A 15,980-nucleotide genomic window follows, 5' to 3' on the forward strand; every position below is an offset into this window, starting at 1 on the left:
AAATTAAAAACACCTCATTATACTATATTCCAGCTAAATGAAACCTCTGTGAGAGTTTTTAATAATTGCAATTATAATGATAGTTTCAGTTAAAGATGTTTCTCAGAGCACCAAGCTTAAAGTGTTTCCTAAAATGAGGGAAATGTAGAGGTAATAAGGTGATTTAAAGTGATAGTACAACATTAAAAGGATGGGAGGAATCATTGTTTCTGACGATAGCTCTTTTGCACAGTACTGTATCTCTGGCTAAATAAACATTGCCACCTGCTGCCAGCCTCGATTAATTGAATCAGGGCGCAAAAGGATTATTTGATAGGCTTCTCTCTATCTCAGTGCACAGACAGAAATTAAATTTTCCTGTCATGATCAAATAGATAACTTAATTGACTGGGAAAAATGTCAAACACGAAACCTTGGTAGCACAAATCATTAAAAAAAAAAGTCTTCAGATATATCAGTAGGCAGGTAGCATCATGGTGTCAGGATCTATCAGCATGTTTTTTCACAGACCTATGCAGGCAATGCATCTGTTGAATTTTAAAAGTCTCTCTCAGTTGGAGAAGTGGGGATAAAGTGTTGAAGATGAACTACCCGGGGGGAGGGGTGGGGGGGTTGTTGAGAGAGTTTGTGGGGACTCTGCAGGTAGCGAGCTCTAGGTGGATGAACAGTAGAGATGTGTAGCATCGCTCTGAGGCACACAGGAGAGCTTGTTAAGGAGGCGGCTGAGAAAAAGGATAAAGGAAGCTTCTCACTTCAGTATCTGCTAAAGCCCCCCCGCCCCCCCCCCCCTCAAAAAAAAAACAGAGAAAAAAAGACATGAACACAACATGATGGGCCCTGGCACCCCCTCCTCAAGAAGAAAATCATATGGCCCTGAAGCAACTGCCAAAATGGTTTTGTTTTTTGTTGGTTTGATTTTAATTTGTAGACAGCGCTACAAAAAACTTCTGCACTGCTGAAATGAAAAGTTGATGTTCACAGTTTACAGATTGTTTAGCAACACAGACATGTTCTGTAGAAAGAGCTGTGAAGGAGTGGAGGTAATAACATCAAAGAGTCCAGCAGCAGAGGTCAGATACTGTTTGTTATTTCCCCAGAACAATGGTCTGTTGTCTTTGTTGTGGGTCATTTATTATATCTCCCGGGTTGGGTCAAAATATCAAAATGTTAATACAGTATACTGTTGTCCTGGCACCTGTGATACCAATTTTTGAAGCACTGGTGCCAAAATGTACAGCACTCCAACAGACAGCGGGATAATGTCCGACAGCGGTGAAAAGAAGGTAAGGATGACACATGAGATTGCAGGAGGTATATCTTATTCTTCAATTTATTTGGATTTATTGATGTGTGTGATCATTATTTGATTGTTTAGCAGTTTATTAATTATCGCAGAATCATGAATGCGGGCCAGGTATTGTGTATCGTACTGTATTGTATCATGAGTTACCCTGCAATTCAAACCTCCAATATCTCCAAAGCTTGTTTCATGAACTCAAAAGGAAGTTTTTAAAACATAGCTGAAGTGTGAATAAGCCTCTGTCTCTGTGTCCTAGCTTCTGCTCTGCTTGGTTAACCATAAGAGAGACTGGTGCAGTTAATTCTATGGGAATAAGAGAAGTAAGGCTCAGCAGGTCTTTCCCATGGACTAATGTCGCAGGTTGTAGCTGACTGAATGTTTACTTGCCCATTTTAATTGAATTCCTCATGCTTCATACACTGCCATTACAGGCCCGGAATAGCCTGATTAGTTAACTGGAGCCTGCAGCCTGATGACAGTTCACTGCCACTGCCAGCGGTCAGATGTAATAAGGAAAGATTCAAGCAATCAGTATAAATACAGACTTTAATTCCATTGATTCCTGAGCTGACCTGTGTGCCCATTTATTTAGTCCCAGCTTTAAATTGTCAGTCAGGTGTACAGGAAAAAGGGTAATTGGTTTCAGTGTTTTGTTTGCACACTAGGTCCTCACCGAGGCTCAGAGGAGGAGACCACACGAGAGGTTAGATTCTTTGCCCAAGACCGGCACGCAGCCCGGATAAGATACACACTTTTCTGAAAAGATTTCTGAGGTTAAAAATAACTCTGAATTGTACTTATAACAGCTAACTTATTAAAAAAAAGTCTGCTTGAAATCGGGCTTGTGCCCATAATCTCAGTTAATGGAACAGGAAGTCAGGACAGTACGTGATGGCCTCTGAGAGAACGTGCACCGGCCTGGGTAGGGTCGGGATGTGAGTTTCACAAGGTCAACCAATCCATATATAATCTCAAATATGTCATTATCACTGGTGTTGTGCGTATAGTGCAAGGATGAATCTGCAAGGCAGCCATAGTTGTGAAGAACTTTTAAAACATAGCGGACAGCAACATTTGAAAGGAAAAATGCAAAGTACACTTGAAGTAGTTATGAATATTAATATAATAAAATTATTAAAGAATGAGAAAATATGAATAATTAAAATGAAGTGATATAAATGTTTCAGGGGAGTTAGTGCAGAAATAGATAGTCGTTAATGAGGAACATAAAATGACAGTCCTACAGATTAGTAGTATTTTTCACAAAGAATTAAAAGTAGTTAAAGTTGGGTCACATTTAACACTGTCAGAGCCACAGAGTAGCAAAATGCATCTTATCTAACTAGCTTGTCTTCCATATAGACCTTCGGTGCCTGCTAAATCCAATCTCTAAATAACTTGAAGCCGGTTCAGGAGAGCTAAAACTTCTGTTCATGATTCATTACAATTTTGCAAGTGTGTACTTATTTTGAGAGAAACATGCAAATAAAACGTTCTCATCCATTTATTCCTTCCCCCATATAATATGGATCTGCAAACATACTGTCACTGCATTGGGTTGTATACAACATATGACAACCTGCTGCTAGTGTTAGTTTGCACTCTTAGTAGAAGCCAGGGTGAAGCTATTACATGGTGGGAAATTGTTGAAGACACAATCTTTTCCTCATCTTTGGCAAAGAATTGCCGGGAGCATTAACCTGATAGCTCGCAGGATGCAGGATATGACTGCCACTATCAGACATGAAAGTCCTTGTACAGTACGTTCAACCACCTTCCCTGACCACTACCCTAAGACGCCTGTGTGGTACGATCAGACCTAACATTAGAACACATTTCAACTGAACATATAACGAGCAGCTATTTATTGAAATCTTTAAAAAAAAGATTCATGAACCATAGGGACACAGGGTTGCAATGTTTGTTCTTATCGTGCACAAACATGCATCCTTCAGATTTGGTTGTGATTCAGTGGTCAGACACAAGTCTGTTAAAAAATGATATATTCTGCTTAAGGGCATCTGGGACCGCTCAAGAAATTCTCTGCATTTGAAATCTGTGATTCACATTCTATAGTTTGGAAATTAAAAGAATGTCTTCCTCTGTGTGGCCTGGGAGACGATTTCCATTAAGGCATTCAGACTATCAACTAGACCGTTTGTCTTTATAGCCTGCAAACAAGCTGAGCATTAACTTTGAGATGTTCTCATTAGTGCCAAAAAAAGAAATGTCTCCACTTGTTTTAATTTAGCCGAAGAAAACGTAGCCAAGTCCAGTTGTTTACTTACTGTCTGTAAGAACGGACACTGTGTAAAATATTTTGCAATGTACAAAATAAGCAAACATAAGTCAAAACCAATCCAAAATAAACAAGCAAATACCAGGGGAGGGTTGGAGTGACTGACTTCCTCCTCCAGCTCATAAAGCTGAGGATCCAGCCAGAACAGGTGTCGGCAGAGCCTCAGATGGACTTCCTGCCAATCTCCCCGAGGGGGCCGACAGCAGACAGGAGCAGCCAGCACTACAGGGCTGTAACAACCCTGGCAGTTATTCCTCCTTCATCCTTTGTTTCATATTCCAGACGTCCTTCAGATAGCTATCAAAACAATCAAGCTCTGTCTAGAAGTGTATTAATTAGTGTGAGGCGATTTATAGCTGCTGTAATTAATGGCTGGGGGAGTGAGTCGGACACAGCCTTGAGTTCTCAATGTAAACTTTACACCCAGGCATAAATGAGAAGAAGAGGGAGTAATTCTTTATTGATGAGAACTGTCCAGTGCCTCTTTTCGGCTGTCACTGCTAATCCAGTTAGCTGACTTTGTACAGCAGTGCAAAGTCAGTGCAAGCTGGGAGGCCATTATTATGCCTTAGAGCAGCCTGAACTCTCTGCTCTATTTGATATCAGCCTTCCTCTCTTAAACATCTCATATCGATCGCAAGGATCATACTACTTAGCTGTGATGATTAGTGATACAGATGTAACGGATTCAATCAATCAATCAAGCAAAAACCGATGGTAAAGATTTTGTCATGACTTTATTAGCATGAGAAGCTTTTGGAATTGGAAACATGAAAGAGTTTTTTTTTTTTTTAGCTCTCCAAGGATTTCTCACCCTTCATCATCAAATGACATTGGCTAAGTGGTCATTAAGATGCATCAGTTGTCATCATGTGACCTTAAACTTGTTTCAAATGACTCTTATGTCTCACTGTATATCAATAATTCCCCAACTGTTTAGTTTTCTTTTTCTATGCAGTTTGTTCTGTATTTCCGATAAAGAGAAGACGATGGACGAATGACTACATGCATCTGTGTTCAAACATAATTTGAATATCTGTTACATTTATTAGCCATATTACAGTGATAATATATAAAACAAACAACACTGTATCAATACTTAACAAACAACTGATTTTAGGTGCTCTTGTCCAGCTGCAATGGAAGAGCATGGAGTAAAATAGTCACACTACAGCAGTAATAACAGTAACTGTATCAGCTTCCATATTCACTGCTTCACCCGGTGGATGGATAAGAAATTGCAACTGGTTTGCATGCATGGTACCTAGGAGGTTTAAGAGGATTTCATCTGTCAAAGGGACTGCCGATGAAAATTATGCTTTTTGCTAACTCAGGTACACATAGCTAGACTACATAGCTATTTTAGACAGTTACTTCTGTATCAAGTCAAATGGTCAGTCATCTTATACGTAGAGATAAATGTAGAGCATGTGACAAATAAAAATCTTGAATCCAGAGGCTACTGTGAGTTTAAAACGTTTTTGAAATATAATTGTTTACATAATTTGCTCTTTGGGGATACAGAAATGTCTAAAGTAATACAAATGACTATTATTGCAAAAATAAAAAAAACTCTTTACAGTTGACATGATGGCAGTATACTTCTTGTGCTGGTTTCTTATGCCGCTTTGATGTTTTAGAGCTTTAGTCTTTGAGGTTTTGAGTGTCGTAAGCGATAAATTGAAGGAATTGGTTAATCTGCAGCGGTGAAATTTTACAGCGTGTTGCCATCTTGACAACTGCAATCATGTACCAGGAGAGCAGGTCATCATTGTGTATAATGAGTCCTGACAGTTTAGATGAAGCATAGAGGCCTGTTGTAGTTGCCTGGGATGTGGATTTTCAGTGAACACTTGGACAAGATGTTAAATTACACGAGGCCATTGGGCAAAGACTTACCTGAAATTAGCTGTCAATCACGTGTTGTTTTTGTGACCTTTGATAACATGAACTAGATTTGTTGTCGTATTTACAGAAGTTACAAGTTAAAGGTAGAATGTGCAACATTCTGAGTATTAATAGACAAGGTATGAAGCAGAGTTTTGTCAAAAGAGAACAAACTGAGTTTTCAAATAGAGGAAAATAATTTCTTTGGCCTAAATAGACAAACAGAAAATCAAATCAACTTTGAGATGCATATCATCACTTGAAATTCATCGCAGAATTTTCTTTTTAGATGTTTATTAGCACACTTATTAGTCTGTGGGTGATGTGAATCTTTCATTAGCTCACAATTGGGTTTGATTTCCATACTTGGGGGCACGATTCAATTAAAGATCAATTTTCAAATTCATTCCTTGTTCACATTTAATCCCCTATTCTTTGCAAAGGGTTGCTTATTTCAGGATGTACTCCAGTCAGCTGTGCACTTAATTATTAGAGAGTATCAAAATTATTATTTGACATTAAAAAGCTCAAAATGTGTTTAAAATAATGCAGCTTTTATATTTGTAATGTTTCAATCAGCTGATTGCAACAATGTAAATACACAGTGAAAGAAAGATAACATTGGCTTAACCGGCTAAACAGGTTAATATGACTGAAGAGTGGGCTTGAGACAACTAATAGAGTATTTATCAGAAAATTGCCAATGACGAAATTATGTGATCATAAATAGAAAGCCTTATTGTTGACGACGCTGAAGGGGCGAAGGTCTTTTAAAACAGATGATGGATCTTGTTGTTCCCTGGAACACAGCCGGTTCAGAATTGGCGGGCAGATCTGTAAAGTAATGCCGGCTTGTGAGTTGGTCAACAGTTGTGTGCATTTTCTTCTAAGGGTACAACTGGACACAACCCATACCAGGGGGCTTATACAGTCGATCAAAACTAAAGACAAGAGAGTCTTAACTGTGATCCCATCTTGTATAACTATGCAGATATTTCTCTTTTAGGTAGGTAAAGGAGAACATGGAGGAAACTGGTCAGTGATGGTGTAATTTCCAGCAGACAAGGGATGTCCTAAGCCAATACTGATTGAATATTGGTATATCAATAGTGACTGAAATAGCTAGATCTGGTATCAAGGCAATCGGACATTCAAGTTAATCAAGTTTTGACCCAACTTGCTTAGTTTTTACATTTGTATTAATTATGCAAGAATAACAATGTTTTAGTCTTAATTTGCCCTTCACATAAAAGAATGATTCAGTGCCATACAGGGAGGTGCATAGTTTTATACAGTATTATTAGAGTATCATACACTTTCTAAATCGGATGGTATTGGTACTGAAAAAGTCATTCCCACTGCAGACATGCACATTGTTTCAAAACTACCAATTCTAAATGGAAACAGCATTGATTTAAGAATAAAAGCTCCAACAAGACCACATAATACAAATTCTGAAAAGTCAGCAATTCATATATATATATATTTATTTGCTAGCTCTGGCTCGTCATTTGGTGATTCTGTTGAATTGTTGTTACTGGCATGTAAATGTAATTGTCTGAATGCTGCTGACCGTGTTTGTTTACTTTATATTATCTTGGCTTCTTTCAATGACTCAGGAGGATGTAAAACTGAATTGCCCTTCTGGGATTAATAACGTGATCTGAATATGAATCTAAATCTGCCACCATCAAAGGCACCAGTAACAATAACCATTAATTCAATTATACATTGAACATTTCTCTTTAAGTTCCATCTCCAGTGATCAGAGTGGTGAAGTGCTTCCTCGGAAAATCTCCAGGTTATTTCTACACATCCTTAAGTGTGGAGTAGTCGGCCATTCTTCATCCTTAAAGGTCTGTCTCATAATGACATTCCAAATTACACAACCTGTCTCCATTTTTGGACCAGATAATGTTTGACATTGACAAATGTAGACTGAGCTCTCCTAAAATTATATTATATTAGTTCCCTTGTGGAAAATGTTGCTAAGAGAAAACCTGTGAAATGACTTGTTTCTAAGTCTGTGGCTCAGTTGGTAGAGTTGGTTACTTCTGATATTCACTTTACATAGCAGCCTCCACCATCAGTGTGTGAATGGGTAGGAGTGACATTTGGTGTAAAAGCACTTTAAATAGTCAGAAGTCTAGAGAAGCGCTATACACGCTCAAGACAATTTACCATTTACCAAAAAGTTCTCTCTGTGACGATATAAGCTGTCTGATGTGTGCATGGACATGGACAATATATGAATTTCATTTACGATAAGGCTTTTTTTTTTTTTTAACAAGCCTTGTTTCCAACCTGCCCTTTTTTTGAAGTTGGGGGGGAAGTCACCTTTTATTCCTCTCAACAGTACTTACAGCTAATTGCCGTCTTAGATGGACAGAAATTAATTTTTGAAAGGTCCTTTGAAGTACCCACAGTGAAGCTTTTCTGCCTTTTACTGCATGTGATTACTGTGGCAGCTGTATGAAGTCCTCTGCTTGTGCCTGATGATTAACTGTCAGAATAGAATTAGGTATTAAAACAAACTGGGGCAATATTCTGAAAGGAAAAATCAAAGAACATGCTCTTTGTGTAGTAAATCCACAGTTTTCACACTGTGGTGTAAACAACAGTTAAAGCAGTTTTCCTTGCTGGTATGACATACGTTTCATCAGAGATGCTGTGTTGTGTGGGAGGGTCAATACTGAAATATTGAATTTCCTAATTATTCATTGGCCATTTCCTTCTTTCCACTAGAGAAACCAGCTGCGGTTTGCATTCAGTGAAGTCCCAGATTCTGATCGTTGCCGTTTAAAGATCCTTTTTTATGAAGTGAAAGTGGAGGAGTGGCTGGATAGAAGAAAATACTTTGCTGCTATTAAACTGTGTTAAGCTGGCAAGGGCTGCTCAGGGACTTTGATTGAGGTTTCTTTTTTATTTGCATAAGTAGAGTATGAAGGATGTAAATCAAAATTCTTCTAACCATGACTTATGAATCATACAAGCTTCAGTGTAAGCTAAGCAGGACTTTTAAGAGACAAATGTCGACTCGGCTGCTGGGAGATCACATATTTGATGCTGTTTTTTAAGGAGGGTTTTGTTTGTGGAAGATATCGACATTCACATTTAAGATTTTGGCACATATTGAAGTTGCTAATCCCTGCAATCACTACTGTCTGCTCCAAAAAAAGGAAGTCTGAAAGGTCAATGAACTAAGAGCCTTAAGCCAACACTTAAACAGCGAGTCAATTAATTGATTGGTATCACTCCCTTAAAATTCAATGCTGAATTCCAAACAAAAGTATCCCCAAATTCACTTCATTTTAGCTTGCTAAATATGTTTTTTGGTATTATAAGGGTTCTGTAATAGTATTAAATAACTTTGGATTTTGAAGTTAAGATCAAAACACACACAATTTATCCCTGACTTGGCTTTTAGGTAATTGTGCTTAATTAACCAATCAATTCATGACAAAGTGATCAACAAATTCCTCTACTATAAAATAAATCAGTTATTTTCATCCCAAGTTTTCTCTCCCGCTCAGTTTGATGCAGGTAAAAAGCTCCAGAAAGAGATGGCCGGTGGCAAGTTATGTTGATATTACAATTATTCTATTTTTAAACATTTGTCAGCTGTGATCGGTTGATGGAATTGATGGTTGGTTGAACTTGAAAGGCTAACTCTGAGGAGTTTTGGGGTCTAAAGTAAAAAAAAACACCAACCCGCATTTTGAATGGAATCCCAGCATCCTGCTGCATCTCTTCTTTTTAATGAGTTTATTTGCATCCCTGTTCGTCATTATCTCAGTAATGCTTACTGATGTGAAATGTGTCTTTACATTTATATGTCAGCTCAGCACTTTCAAACTTGGCTCCTTCCCTCCAATTTGATTCTGGAAAAACATGAAAGACCATCTCTACATGTGGTGAGAGGAATCATGAAAAACTGCCAGCTGGGAGACAGTCCGATATTACATTTAAACTTGAAATGTTTATCCACAGAAAAATGTATTCCTCCAGCTGCAAAGACTCTTTTGACTCGACCTAACAGGACAAGCAATTTTTTATCTAACAAAAGACCCCGAAATAACCCTGAAGCTTTTAAATCTATATTTCTTAAACCAAACATTGTGACGTCCAGGTGGACGGTGAGATGCCCTTTGCTTTGACCAAACCAGAGGGCAGCTAACTAGAATTTAAAGAATAAAGGAACAGGCTCTAAGCTAATGACCTTTCAGCATTATGATAATGGCCTTCTTGTATCCATCCATAACAGGTCCTCTGTCAGATGCAGCAGACTAACTCTGACATTCTCCACACAGGCCGGATACAAAGTGGTTGATGAGAAAGAGCACTTAGTCTCTGAAGGTATCAGTAATCTCCACACGTGTGAATGCAGCCAGGGCCTCTCCTCACTGTAGAGGGGAAGAAAGTGTTTTCATAGCACGGAGAAGCTGTGATGTACTGAATCGTTGATTTCTTCCGGCAGTGCATTAACCAGTACACCTAACTTAAAGCATGTGGGAAAAACTCCACAGCGTATTGACTGTGTATAGTGGCTTGCACTTCACTCGGAGTGCAACTATTAATTACAGGAATGTGCTATGACCACTTTCCTGTTTGCTGCGGTAGAAGAAAGATAACTCAATTTTACATTTAGGTGGGAATGAACGGCTAAGATGGTGCTCAGGGCATCAATGCTCAGTTGACTGTGAGTATAGTGAAATGTTTTGAAATGAATTAACTTAATGCCCTCCAATCTTTGCATTAAAGAAGCTAAAGTATTTAAAGCTTGATTTTTTTACAGTTGCTTTTCTATGTGTTTGCTAAACCTGACATTGTCCAAATGACTAGTAACTCAACATATTCTCTGAGGGAAAGGTCCCTGTGCTGGAATCTTTTTAGATATTTAACTTAAAAAGTGAAGTAAAACCTCAGCCTTTAGATTTTGCTGCCTTTGTGTTTATTGTCTATAAATGCTAAGCTTGAGGCAGCTGCAGGCATCTTTTTTTTACCTGTTCTTGGAGATACTAATAATGCTAGGGAGATTAGTATACATGTTTATTACTGTGTTGACTGTGTCTTGTTGCTTATTAGATTAAAAAGAGTGGTAAACAGATTTTAATGACATTTGGTGGGAAGTTAAATTAGGACACCTGCCAATGAACAAGTGTTAACTTTTGCTGCAGATCCAGTTAAAGATTAATTGAAACTATGGGATATTGCTATGTTAGTTTTTTTGATTACTACCTCATTAAACCACCAGACTTACATGTTCACATATTCCTTTATTGTCAAGTTGTACACAAAGTCAGAACATTCTGCAGCCAGGGAAATGTGCTGTTTTTTCTATGCATATATATATAAGAATACATAACAAATCTGTGAAGCAATAACACATGTGGCAAATGTATCAAGTATAAATGAATGAATGCGCAATAAGGTTTGTGCTTCATGTACCAGATTTGGCATGGCCTGCATCAATTCATTGACAGATTGATATGTGAGTCAGTGTTTAGTGTGCAGCCACATGATGACAATCCCCTTTGGTAATGTTACAGCTGTTAAAGCATCTTCAATCAATATGTTCACATTAACTATGGATGAAAAGGCTACATGTAATACAAAGGAGAGCTTTTGTAGAGTAGAAATCTCAGAAATCTGCCACTCAGTCGACCCTTGTTGCTCTATGGAATGTTTTACATACTTTCAGCCGATTGTTTTGGTATGATGGCCACTTAGCTCTTTGATTAATCTTTACTGTTCTCTCAAAGTTGGCAGCTGTTTGAGCAGAGAATCAAAATTAGGCATCAGCTGCTTTATGCCTATATATGTTCAAGTTTGCTAATGTTTCTACATGCAACAGTTTCCTAACACTTTCCCACTATGATTTATTTATTTATTTTTTAGCTGAATAGTGTGTTAACGAGGCATTTTCCTGCCCCCAGGTGGAAAACTGTTTCTATGCAGGTTATAAATTTAAATGCAGTACAAAATGTATCCACATTTTAAATACACAACAATAATCCCTAAAATTCCTAGAGATCTTTATGAAAATCTAAAACTACAGTTGCTTATTTGTATAGATACTTAAGGGCAGCACTAACAAGTTATGTTAGTTAATATGAACTTGTAGGCAAACGTACCTATGAACACAAGTAGTAGTAACAGAGCAACACAATCATTAGTTCTCAGTCAAATTTGTCACAGATGAAAAAAATATATTCTCTCCATTTTTGGTCTCAACCAACTCTTGAGGGAAATATTCAACTCTTTTGCAGATAAATGCAGCATTATGTCAACCAGCCCGTTCCCTACTGTACAAAATAAATCCCTGAAAAGTTGGGCAGAGGTGTAGATTGAAGTCATCATTCTCTTTAGATTCGTCTTTATGACAAACCCCTCTCAAATTGTCATTCTGATTATAGCAACACAGCTCAAGTAAACCTGCAGTGAATAAAATGCACATTTCAACTTCTTGGATCTCCAGACAGTAACTGAATGGAATAAAACTTAGAGAGGTATGTTTACTATTGATTTAAGGAGGGGAAGGATAGAGACGGATGAGAGAGGGAATGACTGTGCAGAAGGTTAGTAAAGGGAATAAAAGTAAAAGGGAAGAGGTGTGGACAATGAAGACAGATTGGTGGGAGGGTAAACAAATGTAAGACACTCTGGAGAGGAATGGTTAACAGGGTTTTTTTGATAAGTAGTTCAGACAGGCAATTAGAGGTGTGGCTGCGATCTCTGCTTGGCGCCTAACATCAGTTAACTTATTAACTTCATTTAAAATGAATGCTGCTCTGAGCAAATCAATTTCAGTCGAGACTGATACTCATCAGGGTGTACTGAAATAACCTCAGGCCTGTACTCTGCCAATATAAACCTCGGCCCATGAGTTGAAATGTATGCAGGGGAATGCATTAATAATTGATGCCGTTACAAAACACATGATAGGGAGGCTGCAGCAAGATAGAAGATGATGTGTGCTGCAAATTTAAGGGATGAGCTATGGGTGCATTGACTCAGATTTTATTTGTATTTCTTCTACCATTCTAATATTTTACAAATAGTTAAGTACTGTTACAGAAGATGTATGCTTGCTTTATATCCCAAGAGTGACTAATATGATTATATAAGGTGTAATCATTCAAAGAAAATCTCGAAGTTCCGGAGGATGATGATAGTCTTAAGATTATTAATGCCTGCCTATGACTAAGAAGGGTGCCAGGTCTGAATCAAGCTGCAATAAGCGTAATGGTTTGCATGCATGAGTAATTATCTGGCCTTTCACAGCTATGTCCATCAAGGTTTCATTAAGAACATCCCCCCAGTCTTCTCAGAGGCTAAAGATGGATTACTGGGGTTGTACATGGCAGCACAAGCTTTGAAACTAAATGTGATGCTAATGGGGAATTGCTGACATTTTGTTTCTGCAAAATGTCAACCTTTCAGGAACTAAAAGAACTTTCTTGTTTCTAGCTTTATGACCACGCATTTGTGATGTCCCCAATGGGTTTTGATTGGGTAACAGTGTTTGTCCCATTAATTAGCAGGGATCTTTCCTTAAGTGAAAACAGTATGTCCTTTTAGTTGGATAAGGTATCATTTCAACAAAAACATCGATGGGTGTCCAGAAACCTCCCCTTGATAGCTGATTTTTACAAATGAAAGAAGAATTTGTGTACGTCAGAGGTCACTAAATTGAATATGTTTCAGTTTTCATCTATTCCTCCGTGTTGTATCCCTGTTAAATCTATCATCCACTACCCTGTGGGATCAGGTCTTACTTCCCAAATGAAACGCGATCTCTTGAATTCAATGTGCCCTCTAAGATCTCATCGAGGATTGGTTGATATGACAGTCCATAGCTACGTCTCAGCTCCACATATCCAACCCCTTCCTCCCCCTCGGGTACCAAGAGGAAACCAGACCCTGTCTCCTGCAGCCTTCCTCGTTCAGTAAGTTTGGGTGAATCGTCCTTTTAGCACCAGTAATCAGCAGTTCACGACTGCAGCAAGACAACACCCAGCACAGACCGCAACTTGTAAACTTTTTGGTGAAAAATGGGAGCTCCAGAGGAAGAAGCGCCACGTCCACCATCCGACATTACAGTGTTTGGAGCAAACTGTACTCTCCATGGCCTAAGCCACATCTTCCTGCCTGGTGGAGTGACTATCCGACGACTGCTTTGGGCCGCCGCATTCAGCTCCTCGCTTTCCATTTTCCTGTACCAAGTGGCAGACCGTGTGATCGAGTACTACCAATACCCCCATGTCACCATCCTGGATGAAATGGACAGTCCTGTCATGTACTTCCCTGCCATCACCCTTTGCAACTACAACAGCTATCGAAAGTCCCAGATTCGTAGGAACGACATCTTCTGGATGGCCGGGCTTTTGGGCGTGGAGCAAGGCGACTTTGATGACTTCATGGCCGCTTTGGGTCAGCCAACGGACAACAGCAAGTTTTTCCCAAGCAAGACCTTCAACATGCTGGAGTTTGTGCAGAGGACTAGCCACAACATAGATGAAATGTTGCTTGACTGCAAATACAGAGGCAAGGATTGTGGTTCGGAGAACTTTACTACAGTAAGTCTGGCTGCTTTATAGTTAAGATGAAGTCACTCTAAACTGAGTCATTACAGGTAAAACACTCGTCCATAGGAGGTAAGCTCTGAAAAAGCAAAGAAGTGCCGTCTTAAATATTACAGATTGTCCCTGAAGGATGAGTTATTTAATACAAAGATTAAGTATTTAGAACAAAATCTAAAAATGTGTATTAATTTAAATGAGTAGTACATATTCAATACAAAAAGCTTAAAAGCAACATCTGAACAGAAGCCTCTGGCAACAACACTAACAACAATGAGCTATTTAGTAGTCATAATGATGCTATGATTTAAATGCTTTATTCTGCCCATGGTGTAATGAAATATGAGGCAGTGTATGCGCACCAGGAGACATAAGAGCAGAGATCTGCTTTAACAGAGTGCTTCTTTCTATAAAAAGAAAATGCATCTTCGTGATGAGACAAACACATTCACATCAGGTATCTTTTGTGAAATAGTTGTCACTTTAATTCAAATTATGTTGTCATGGCTTAATTATCCTTCAAGTAACTGTCCCATAATCCTCCCTTTTCAAATAATTAATGGTTTATTTGTGGAAAGATTAAGTAGCTCCAGAGGGAACAACAGGTACGGGGGTGTAAGACAGGAAACATTTCTGTGGAATACTAATAAAGAAAAGCTTTATCTCTATTTACACGAGCAGGCACCAAGAGCAGGCAGATATTTCCTGGCCTTTTTATGTCTTGGTAATGGTAACATTTGCGCTGTGTCAAATTCTTTATTTTATAACGATAATAAATAATTTTTTCTTGAAGGAAAAATGAGTTACTTCCTGAAAAGCGTCTACAGAAAGATGTAACTACTGAGGCTGCCATATGGTTCAGCAAATCTCTGCTGACATCATGCATCATGCATAATGAAGCAAACATATGCTGTTTTCAAGACCAGTACAGCTTTTAATACGTTATTGTTTTCTTGATAAAAATCCCTTATAGGAAAGCATTATGAACAAATCTTTCAACTCGCAAAATCATAAACACATAATGTTACAAAAACTGAATAATGCCTCTTTTAGATTCAAGGATTGGACAAAAAGGTATTTTTTCCACTTCAAGAGGCTTTCGTTTTTTTGTGAACCCCATTTTTTCTCTCCACAATTTTCAGGCTTTGTACCAATAAGATAAAATCATGTCAGCAGAATTTGGATGGAATGTAATCGTCCTGCTGCAGAGGCGGAGGAAGGATTGTATTTCGATGAAATGGGCCATTGATTTGAGTGATGAAAGCCCAGCACCAAGATGGGCTTGTCCTGCTGCACAATTTCTTTGAAAACCAGCACGGTGAATGCGAGGGAAATAATTTATACTAATTACTTAGTTGTTTTACAGTAGCAATAGTATTATTATTTTGTCCGAGAGACAATGGTGAGGTTTGGCTTTTCAATCCAACACAAATTGGACATGTCTGATAAGAAGAGTTCCCAACTTGAATGGGAAAATGGTGCACCGGATTTGAGCCGCAACTCCAAAAAACAGAACCGACATTGTAAGCTTATAAAGGCAGATTTTGATATCTCTGTGGTCAGTCAGGTGACCTTGTCTCTTTCTCATCCACAAGCACAAAGGGCAAATTTCAGCTAAATGTCAGAAACTGGAGACGCTCTAAGGGCCTATGTATAGAGGGGGCTAATTAAAGATTCATGGCGCTGCCTGAATTCCCCCTCTTCGGCCTGCTGATCTTACCGTGGGAGGCTCAGAGGCAGGTCCTCTCATAGATGATGAGAAACCATGGAATTAAGCATACCCATTATATACTTCAGCGACATCACCAGGAGATGACTCACTCAAGGTCCAGACAACATCTGACAATTAGCTCTCTGCATGTGGAAATATTGGAGAGAATATGCATAAAACATTCAATGCCTCTGCTTGCAC

The 15,980-nt window shown here is 38.6% G+C and overlaps 1 protein-coding gene across 2 annotated transcripts in view; it reads left to right on the forward strand.

Moving 5' to 3' along the window:
* Positions 1–15,980, forward strand: part of asic1c (acid-sensing (proton-gated) ion channel 1c) — an 87,896-nt gene that overhangs the window by 45,065 nt on the left and 26,851 nt on the right. The window contains exon 1 of one of the 2 annotated variants that reach the window (XM_061044908.1): positions 13,429–14,065. The exons of the other annotated variant lie outside the window; for it this stretch is intronic. Within the exon in view, the coding sequence (XP_060900891.1) occupies positions 13,541–14,065 (525 nt within the window). The 5' untranslated portion in view covers positions 13,429–13,540. Of the gene's footprint in view, positions 1–13,428; positions 14,066–15,980 lie in introns of those variants that run through there. 2 annotated transcript variants of the gene reach the window in all.

This window comes from Labrus mixtus, chromosome 8 (genome assembly GCF_963584025.1).
Source record: "Labrus mixtus chromosome 8, fLabMix1.1, whole genome shotgun sequence".
Taxonomy (NCBI): Eukaryota; Metazoa; Chordata; class Actinopteri; order Labriformes; family Labridae; genus Labrus; species Labrus mixtus.